The sequence below is a fragment of the Physeter macrocephalus genome, chromosome 20 (assembly GCF_002837175.3).
Source record: "Physeter macrocephalus isolate SW-GA chromosome 20, ASM283717v5, whole genome shotgun sequence".
NCBI classification, from domain to species: Eukaryota; Metazoa; Chordata; class Mammalia; order Artiodactyla; family Physeteridae; genus Physeter; species Physeter macrocephalus.
Window position 1 is genome coordinate 20,620,511 of NC_041233.1, and position 11,314 is coordinate 20,631,824.

The 11,314-nt window shown below is 40.6% G+C and overlaps 1 protein-coding gene across 1 annotated transcript; it reads right to left on the minus strand.

Annotated features, from left to right (window-relative positions):
• Window positions 1–4,871: 4,871 nt before the first annotated feature.
• Window positions 4,872–6,137, minus strand: ATOH7 (atonal bHLH transcription factor 7). Its single transcript, XM_024132054.2, has one exon. The coding sequence runs from the start codon at window positions 6,135–6,137 to the stop codon at window positions 5,679–5,681; it is 459 nt and encodes a 152-aa protein (XP_023987822.1). The 3' UTR covers window positions 4,872–5,678.
• Window positions 6,138–11,314: the final 5,177 nt, after the last annotated feature.

Consider the following 11,314-nt stretch of genomic DNA (forward strand, 5'->3'; position numbering starts at 1 on the left):
AACAAAATATCTGAGACTTTCCCAGGATGGAGGGTAGGATAAATAAATACTTATGAAGTTTACTGTAAAGACCCTTTAAAAAAGTAATAGCAGGGGTTTTTCAATCCAAAGAAAATGGTAAAAATATTTTTCTCCAAAGTAAGTAGTTAATTTGTTTAAAAAGTTCACATTTCTTCCCGGTCCCACTACTTTGTATTTCCTGAGAAGGGCAGTACACAGTGGGGGAATTTCTTCTTCCAAGATGCCATGTGGTCGAAAAAAATCTGGAGAAAAATTAAATAAATTCAAGAAATATCCTATCTGCTTTCTACAGGCAGATTCCAGGGAAATTTATTTCAACACAGGCAGAATAGCCTAAGGGAACTCAGAGTCCTGCGTCTATGATAGAAGCTAGTGGAAATAATGACTCCGCAGTGCACAGAGAAATAGCAAGAGAGTTCCTGTATTCCTTTCTGGCTTACGCAGTTCAGGACAACTCCATTGTACTTCTCTAGGCTCTAATGAAGAAGTGTTCCATACTAGCATGTCATTAGCCTTACGTTGAAATGAATCAACCTTAGGATAACAGATGGATATGGACCCTCAAAAATGAACATATCCTTTGGTCTCTGTTTTCAAATTCTTAGCTACATCAAGTCTGAATTTAAACTCCATGATTCATTTCAGCCATGAGAACTGACAGAGTTCTTGTGCCCGAAGGCATGTGCACACACACACCAACACACACACACACACACACACACACACACACACACACAGACACACACCCATAGCTAACAATTCAATCATGGTCAAGGGACACATCTTATGCTTTTCCTTTCTCTTCCTGCATGAGTTCTTTCCACTTGAAAACACACCAGGTCCCAGAAGCCTCACAAACATGATATGCTTCCATCTCAGGAAGCTAGAGTCAACTTATTTTCTAAAGTACCTTTTTGGTTATTGAAATCCTAATGGAAAAACTATTTTAGTAACCATATTGAAATGTGTGAACTATATAAACTATATATTTCGTCTCTATTACTAGAAAGCAAGTAATGGATCTTGGCTTTTAGTCCTTTCCTCTGCATTGTGCATGTTAAGATATTCTTTGGAAATGAAAACCAATGATCGCTTAAGCCAAAATGTTTGTGAGCATTTACTGTGTCCTTCTCCAGGAAGTATATGGTATTGTATTCCAGTAGCCCACATCATCTCCATGACACCCGTTGCTGTTTCCTAGTTGTGCTTTCTTAAAGATTTATTGGAGGTTGTGTTTTGTTTGGAAACTTTGCAATTAGAGAAAGAAAAATTAAGAACCAGTATTTAATTCAACCTGGATGTTTTAAAAAGCAGTTTAGAGGATGTGATGGACTGTTTCTTTATTCATTAAATAAAATTTTATTTATTCTCAATTAGTTATTGGGTTTGTTTTGTGTTTTGGTCCCAGACTTTGTTATGTGAGATGGGTAAGTTCTTGCTCTCAGTAGTTTTTTTTCGGCTTGGGTATTTCGGGGAAACACTACCAGTTTGAAACAGCAATCCAAAAGTCCTGTAATTCAATAAAACACTCGTTAAAGCTTGCACCCTCTAGTATATTCATGATCAGAGAAAGGAATGGGTATACATGTGAAAAGGTTGGTCATATATTTATGGTCTTATATGTGCTTTGAAATTTCTTTCACCCACAGGTAGCAAAAAGAGATTTTTTTTTTTTTTTTTTTGCGGTATGCGGGCCACTCACTGTTGTGGCCTCTCCCGTTGCGGAGCACAGGCTCCAGACGCGCAGGCTCAGCGGCCATGGCTCACGGGCCCAGCCGCTCCGCGGCATGTGGGATCTTCCCGGGCCAGGGCACGAACCCGTGTGCCCTGCATCGGCAGGCGGACTCTCAACCACTGCGCCACCAGGGAAGCCCCAAAAAGAGATATCTTTAGTGAAACCTAATCAGAGAGCAGAGCCAAATTCAGTCCAAAATAACACTTTGCTTTTACTCTAAGATGGCAAAATTTAAGTAGTGAACTGAGCCTTAACTGTTGAATCCTGTAGCGCTATTAACCACAACCCGAATACATTCCATCTGGCTCACATCCAGCAGAAATTTTAGATCTTCATTAATATAATGGTCACCTCATTAACTAAGAAACTGGGTGTAACTGGATGTTAAGAAAGATAGCCTAATCCTTCTTAAGATCTGCAAATACAAAGACTGTGACAACAATATAATCAGTTTTTGGTAATGAGGTTAATGGTGTCATAGTAGATATTGTTTAATTAAGCAGTTCTCAACCCCATCAGCCAGTTAGAATCACCGGGAGAGTACTGAAAAAATATCTATGCCTAGGCCTCACCTCAGAGCAGTTAAATCAATTCTTGAACTGGGGGCCCCACATTTGGTATGTTTTTCAAGACTCCCTACCTGAGATTCTAATGAGCATTCTGGGTTGAGAACCATTAGCTTAGATGGCCCTTCCCATCTTGATAGCCCCATTCATTTGTATAGGGTTCTTCAAGACTTCTGACCCTGGGGTCTGGCCTCAACCTGCAGCTGGCACCTAGGGAGAGCCCACATATAATAACGAATGGGACTCAAACCCTGCCTGGGAGTGGGTCTTCTTTTATTACTTAATATCTCTCTTAGGAGCTCTTATGGCACATATTACCGATACTATACAGTTGAAGCATTCAGCTACACACTGTTCAGGGCCGCTTATTGATTAGTACATGTGTATTCTTCTTGGCCGCCTACACAAGGACAAGGATGATGTTGAAGAAGGCAGGATATGGGTAGATGCTTGATAACATTTGTTGATTTCTTAAGAAAAGGAAGCCCGAATAAAAGAATATTTTTGCATTTCAGTATGTTCTGTTATCAAACTAGAAAGAACAGATTTTCAAAGGTGAGACAATATAGTATATTGTAGCAACGTTTAGGTTGCTTGGTAATCTAAATTCTATTATGTATAGTAATAAATGAACCTTAACTCCACAAATATTTTACATTTTTTTTATCCAAGCTCCTAATCCATAAACCATGATGGATTCCCCAACATACAGTTTGAGGAGTTTTATCATGGATTGAATTTGATCACTGAGACCCATTTACTTTTCCCTCAAATATCTTTCAGGAAAAAAACAGTGTATCAAGTGGGGTGGAAAGCTTAGGAATTTGGTAAGAGCTAAGTTGCTTCCAGAGATTTCCAAACCACGGAAATGGGCAACTAAAAGCATAACAGTTAACAGATTCCCACTCTTTTGGGGGAATGGGGATGGGGGAGAAGAGGCATAGGATTAGAATAGCATCATTTTCATCAATTGTTTGATTTCATTAAGAAATAGACACAGACGTAGAGAACAAATGTATGGATACCAAGGGGGAAAGGGGGCGGTGCGAGGAATTGGGAGATTGGGATTGACACATATATACTGTTGATACTAGGTATAAAATAGATAACTAATGAGAACATTCTGTATAGCATGTTCTCTACTTAATGTTCCCTCATAGTTCCCTCTACTTACAGGGAACTCTACTTAACGCACTGTGGTGACCTAAATGGGAAGCAAATCCAAAAAAGAGGGGGTATATGTATATGTATAGCTGATTCGTTTTGCTGTACAGTAAAAACTAACACAACATTGTAAAGTAACAATACCCCAATAAAAATTAATTTAAAAAAAAGAAACTACTGTTAAGTTGATAAGCAAATATATATATTGCATGTTTATCCCTGTGTGGTTCTCTTTTGCAAGGTATTTACAGTCCAGAGAGAGGAATGTGCACCCTACCTAAAAAAAGGACTAACCACCTGAATACATCTGTGAGATCCTCTCTGATTAACACATTCTATTTTAGCACTGATTTTATTTCATTCTACAAACTCCAGAAACTTACTGGGGTTACTAATGAAGCATTTTAAGTATAAATAAGTAGAGTACTGTGCCCAAATAGTGAGGAAGGCAGATGCCCTTAGGGTCGCCATAGCCCCAGTACCCACTGCAGAGTGGAGTAGGACGAGAAAGTGGTCTGGGCATCATCACTTCTAGAGCCGTGTTGTCTGCTGGAACTATAATGTCTTCTAAGAGCTGCTGAAGTCAAGAGGTTAAACATTTTATTCTCTAATTTGCACCGAGGAAGGAAAGTCCTGAGCACACCTCAGTTTCTTATTAACAGATATCAGAAGGAAAGGGAAATTCAGCATTAAGTCTCTCAATGGATTTCTAGTGATACACTTGTGATTTTGTAAGTTTTAGTTTATGGGGAAGATACTTCCGCTCATTACAAACCAAAAGGATTTTGATAATCAGGGATAACTAAGAAAGTAAAAATTTTGATGAAGACTCTGTAGATAAACTGCAAATAGGTGGCTGGCTGTGCCTTGATGTTAGGTGTTGGACCACGTAATAAAAGGGTTTGGGAAATGCTGTTTTTGTTGACTTGTGACCAAGTTCCAAATGCATAGAGCCTTGCTTTTTCCAATTATTAGCAAGACATTCTCCCAAAAGCATGCAGTGCTGTTGACCAAGTCATTCTTTACATTAAGGACTTGGTTTATTCATCCAATGGTTAAGCTAATTTATAAAAGTAATTCAAACCAATACCATGTGTATTATATTGCTCCTTTTTTGATTAGCCTTGATGGTAGTGAAGCCCTTATTGCTCAACTGGTACTGATTAAAAGAAAATCACTTCCAAAAGCCATATATACATATATATACACACAAATGTATATATGCAAATATATATTTGGGTACTTGTAAGGAATTAGTAGTTTGTAATTGGTTTAATAAGGAAAATAAAATATTACGGAACTGTAAATCTAGTTGCTTAAAAGCTAAACATTATTTCAATTAATTTAATCTTTTTAAAAACCATGAAAAATATATCTATATTTCCAAGTTGATAGAGAAAACTTTCAAATTAATTACTTGTACTCTCATCAGCTTGTCTTTTTTTAATGAAGTATTACAAAACAGCACTTTGCCAATTGGTGGGATTAGATTTAAACACTCCACATCTTTACTCAGATAAGCACTCAATATCATCACCCCCCCCAAACAAACAGGCCTTTAGTGCCAACAGGAAACTAGCAGGGCACTTGGCATGAAAAACAAACCCACGTTTTTAATTATATTTTACAAAATCTATATTTTAATAATGTATACACAGTTTTAAAAAATACAGAGCACTCACGCCCACTACCAAAAAAAAGAAGAAAACTTTCTACTACTTCATGCATGCACACACAATGCACTAAGCATAACTGCATTTACAAGACAGGAAGGCAGCTCTGTATTAAGTATACACAAGTAACAGATACTGTAACTTCACCCTAACAAGACAAACTTACAAAGTTTAAGAAAGTGAGGGCTAAACCTGCAGTATAACCTAATCCTATTTTTCTTAAGATTGTTTTCTCTCAAGGTAGTCCAGAAAAGGGGGAGGGGGCATTACTTTCAGCAATCAAAACCATTCCAAGATCCATTAATGAAATCTACAACATCCTAAGGAGGAATAAAAGAAAAGCAATAAAGTCATTGCGTCCCTAGGACTGGGGATGCGAATAAAAGTAACCTGGAAATTTGCAAATTTTATTCTAAGAATGCATCCTACGCCACCGATAACCCGACCAGCTACTTGGGGGAAGGTTACGGCTCCAGAGCACGGATCACTGGGCGTCTCATTCCGGCAGGGTCGTGCGTCCTAACTGGCCATCTGGAAGGGCTCGGGCTGGAAGCCGAAGAGCCTTTGGCCGTAGGGCTCGCTCTCGCCCGGCAGCTTCGCGCCCGCGAACGGAAGGTAGTGGTCTCGGCCGAAGTGCTCACAGTGGAGATTGACCCAGTCCCGCTCGGAGCCGAATCGCTCTGCCTCGGCCAGGATGCGGGTCAGAGCCATGATGTAGCTCAGCGCCATCTGCAGGGTCTCGTACTTGGACAGTTTTTTATCCTGGCCCCATTGGGGTACCACCCTGCGCAGACGGTCAAAAGCCGTGTTGAGCCCCTGCATCCGGCGGCGCTCGCGCGCGTTGGCCGCTAGGCGCCTGCGCGCCGCGCTCTCCAGCCGCCCCTCCCCGGCGCACGTGCCCGCGCACTCGGCGCCGCCCGCGCACGGCGGCGCGGCACGCGCTCCCGCCGCCGGGTTGCTGGGCTTGCAGGACTTCATCCCCCGCTGGACAGAGGGAGGCGCCGAGCTCTCTGGTCCGCTCAGGACCTGTGCGTGGGCTGGTGTATGGAGCCGCTCTGCAAGTTGGCTCTTCGTAGCAAATAAGTCATGCACAAAGCAACCGTGTGGAATCGAAGTTTGTAGTGGGAGTGCGGGGCCCCACCTTCTCTCCTATTGGATAACCAGATTGATGTCTCTTCACTTGCCAAAGTTTAGGGGAAATTGAGATGTGGAAGAGAAAGTCATTTTCCCAACGTGAAGTTGAAAAAGAGAAGGGAACTTTCTTGCAGCAGAATTGGTGTCGCTGGTTCGAGGAATGTCTTTCAAGTCCTCTGGGAAAGCCCGAGACTTTTTTCTGGAAGACAAAATCTTTCCCCAAGCTCAGAGAGGAAAGGAGCGCTTCTTCCGCAGTAACTGTCGGAGAGTTCTGGATGAATCTTTGAAGGAGGAGAATTTATAGCAGAGGGCTGAAGGAGGGAAACAGGTGGTGGCAGGTGGGCGGGCGTCCCTCGGCTTCCATCTCAGCACCTTCCTACCCTGGGAACTGCAGGGGGGAAGGGGGACGACGCACGGCAAAATCCTGACATTACAGCCTTCGTCTGTTGGAAGTTTCTCCAAAGCTATGTCCAACACTAACACACCATCTGGAGTGGCCGGGCTGTCCCCAAAAGAATAACAAGGTGGGGGTGGGCGGAGGGCTTGGTTCATCCTTTCCCATATCAGCGAGCAGCTTACATTACCAAAAACTGAACCAAGGTTTTTAAATTATTAGAAATCACTTGTGTGAATATGTTGGTCTTGAAATTTTAAGATATTTAGACGTTTAGTGTCAGAAAATTTCGCTTTGTCAAGATGTGTGGCAGTTTTGCACAATGCTGATTGAATGTATTCAATTGAGTATATTCATTTTATTTTAGCTATTAAGCAAGTTGGTACAAACTAGTAGGTCCTAATATTATTTCAGACCTGAAATTTTACTATGCAAATAATTTGGCTGTTTTCTGCAGAATAATTTATTACAGCATATTAAAAGATATTGATATGCTCACAGACATAGAAAACAAACTTATGGTTACCAAAGGGGATCGGGTGGGGGATAAATTAGGAGTTTGGGATTAACATATACACACTCCTATATATAAAATAGATAAACAAGGACCTACTGTATAGCGCAGGGAACTATATTCAATATTTTGTAGTAACCTATAATGGAAAAAGATCTGAAAAAGAATATATATATAAACTGAATCACTTTGCTGTACACCTGAAACTAACACAACATTGTAAATTAACTATACTTCAATTTAAAAAATGGTTTAGGGCTTCCCTGGTGGCGCACTTGTTGAGAATCTGCCTGCTAATGCAGGGGACACGGGTTCGAGCCCTGGTCTGGGAAGATCCCACATGCCGCGGAGCAACTAGGCCCGTGAGCCACAACTACTGAGCCTGCGCGTCTGGAGCCTGTGCTCCGCAACAAGAGAGGCCGCGATACTGAGAGGCCCGCGCACCGCGATGAAGAGTGGCCCCCGCTTGCCACAACTAGAGAAAGCCCTCGCACAGAATGAAGACCCAACAAAGCAAAAATAAATTAATTAATAAACTCCTACCCCCAACATCTAAAAAAAAAAAAAAAGGTTTAAAAAAATATGAATGTGTATGTAAAAGATGTATATTATCCTACTATATAGTTGGATTGCGTGAGCTTGGATACTTAGGCAAATTCAGAATTTATACTCAATTCCCCCTGACACCGGTTTATAAATGTTTTGGGGACATATATTGAGATGATAATCACTTAATTATTTAATTTGACTTTTAAATCTAATAAAACTAATCATAATGTGCATACATGTGCAAAATGGAAATATCTAAGTGATTTGTGAGGTTTTAAAAAATAATTCCTAATGGAAGACTTTTTCCCCCACCTCATAAAGCTATAAATATGTCATACTACTTGGATGTTTCAGTTGTGTCAGCTGTCCTCAGAAACAATAATGAAGCATGATTTCCACTATTGATAGTGATGTGCTGATTTATAGAGAAACCATTAACTTGATTCTCTTATCTCAGCTTCTTTGTAGCTCTTAAGGAAGAGTAAAGTGGCAAAGAAACCAGTTCCAAATAGATTCAAGCCAGAATCATTTCTGGATTCTTTACTAAGACCAAGTTTGTTCTTTCTCCTTTTGAAATATGGATTATGTAGGCATTATTCTCAGATATTTTTGTTTAATTAAATTAGCAACAAGCTCCCACAAATCAGGAGTCTTTTAACTGTGTCTTACTTCCCTTACCATTGCTTGAGACTAAAACCCCATTGTGACTGCCCTGACTCCAACTCCTGTCTTCCCATAAATAGTTGATTAATCCCCAGCTGAAGCAATGACAATGAAATGAAGTTGAGTAACATGAAGACAATAGAATGCAATTGGACATTAATGATCTCCAGCATGACAGATGTTGAACACAGACTTTTGCATGGAGGCACTCAGCTCTATTACTCTGATTCTTAACAGTCTTGGTCAGGAACAGCAGTCCTATGACAGGAGAGACTATGTTTAGTCATCAAAATGTCAAATACATTTTTTTGAGTTTTCATGGAAATCAGCCCTACTAATGCTATTATTTCTCATGTTCATTTATCTCATCTGTTTCTCCCAAGGAGCTTCCTCTGTGCTAGCCTTTGGAATGTTTCCCTAAAAAACATACTGTTCTGGACACTATTGACCGAAGTGCTAATGAGATGCATGATTTTGCAGGCCATGTATTCAGGGTTGGTGACATTATAGCCTGTGCACCAAGAGAACTGTAAACACAACTTGAAGAGAAAAAGGAAGCCCAGCAGTGTGCACACCGCACAGCTATATTAGAACAAACTAGCAGATATCTGTGACATGAAATTGATCCAAGGATAGACAGTATTGCTGCAATAAAGGGCCTTAGAAGGTATATAGTAATTCATTGCCCAAATGTATTCTGAAGGACAATTTATTCGTACTACAAAGATGCTTCTGGGGGAAAAGGATTCCACTGTCAAGTAAATTTGGGAAACACATCTGCTATCTCCTGCTTAGAGTCATGAAGCAAAATTGGTATAGTAAAGTTTCTGAGAAGTCCTGGAGTTAAGAAACCTTCTGACTCCAGAGTTTCCTAGACCTTCTCGAACACAGAACCCTTTCTTCCTAGAATGGTCTTTTAACAAAGTTCCTTGGAATACACGTTTCCAAACTTGCTCTAATACCTTCCATTTATTTTATAGAGGAGGAGACTGAGATACAGAGACTAAACATTAGGTTCAAAGGCACTGAGCAACTTAGTGACTGAATTAAGAAGTCAAATCTCCTGTAGCCTCTGATTTTAGAGGTTTTAAAATTGAGATCACTTAATACAAGCCCCTCAGTTTACACTGGGGCAGCTGAGATCCACTAATGACTTCCCAAAGTCAGCAGAGTCACTAGTAAAAGCTTCAGGAATAGAATTAGAAATTTTGTGCTTAAAGGACAGTGTCATTTATTTCATAACCCTAGTGTCTAGCACAGTGCATAGAAAATAACAAGTAATAAACAATCCAGCCTGAGTGGCTGAAAAAAATGTGACGTAAATGATAGATAAATGCCAATCAGAATGCGTGTATTGCCAGTGAATAACCTTTACAAATAATTCACATTTCCTCACCTTGTAAAGAACACACATTAGATCCACATTTTGAATGCAGAATTGATCCTTTCTTATCAAGAAACACATCTATAGCCATTTGAGCCATAAGAACTTGCATGTCAGACTAATTTCTACCATGTTTCTATACTGAGGGCATGATCCCACCAGGTGAATTGGCAGTTACTATATGTCTAGGGTTGGCCAGAAATCAAAACTGGCAGATGGAGATGGGAGAGAGTGGAAGCTAGAAAGAGCTTACACCTGTAGGAGCAGAGAAGTAGGAGAAACATTATTTTAGAGGTAAAAGATCAATGGCTGGAAATTACTACATTAAATGGACAGACTAGGTTAAAAGGGTAAACGTCTTAATTATCCAAAACTATAATTTTCTAAATAAAAACTCTCCAAAGAAACACACAATTAAAAGAGAGGAGAACACTTGTTCATTCTGCATTTGCCAAAAAAATATGGAAAATGAGGAATGGGGTTTGCTTCTGGAAAGCATGGCAATTGGGGGACTCTGAGTACCTGAAGGTCATCAGAGGTGAGCCAGCAAAAGACAAAGGAACAATGAAGTTGACTTCCACTTATATTTCATTAAAGACCAGAAGTGCAAGGTCTTAAACATTCTTGTGATTTTATAATGTTCTATGTAGTTACCAAGTGGGGAAAAAACTGCAAAAGGATTTATGTGGTTAGAGAAAGGAAGGGAGAGGCAAAGTCTTGCATCTCTGTTGCCTGCCCCTCAATGATCCAGGGAAGAGAAAACCCAGTGGAGGGAAGAAACTAAGAAGGGACAGAGACTAACAATGGGGCCAAGAGAGAGATGAAAAAGATGGGAGGCCCTGTCCTAGGCCCCAGAAATGATCTCTCACCTCCAGAAAATACGGGCTCACTAAAGGGCCCCAGCTGATTCCCCAGCTGCTTCAGAATTCCGGCTTGGGAGTCTGATTTAGCTTCTAGTGCCAAGAGCCAGAATGACTTGTAGGGTTTGGACTCTGGGTGGTAGATCTTAGCCTCCTCTTAGTGTCTGGGCTGAGCAGCATCTTTGAAGTCAGTTTTGAATCCTGGATCTCCTTTCCACTACTCTTGCACAAATCACTTCTCTGATTTCTCCATCTGCAAAGCGGAATCATAATACATACCTCACAGGGCAGTAGTGAGCATTAAATGAGGTTTTATTAAATAAAGACCTCTGCCAGGTCCCTAAGAAAGTCACTCTTTAAATAACATCTAATACTTTACAAGTGATAATGAAAATGAATTCATCATCAGTTTCTGCAGCTTTTGACTTTAATGAATAATTTTTTAACCTTTTACACATAAAGCTACAGTTAAGGGGGAAGGGATAAACTGGGAGATTAGGATTGACATATACACACTACTATATATAACATAGATAACGGGCTTCCCTGGTGGTGCAGTGGTTGAGGGTCTGCCTGCTAATGCAGGGGACACGGGTTCGAGCCCTGGTCTGGGAAGATCCCACATGCCGCGGAGCGGCTTGGCCCGTGAGCCACAAC

What these genes read in the sequence shown, in the direction of transcription:
- ATOH7 (XM_024132054.2), bottom strand. Translation starts at nt 6,137, where the DNA reads ATGAAGTCCTGCAAGCCCAGCAACCCGGCGGCGGGAGCGCGTGCCGCG.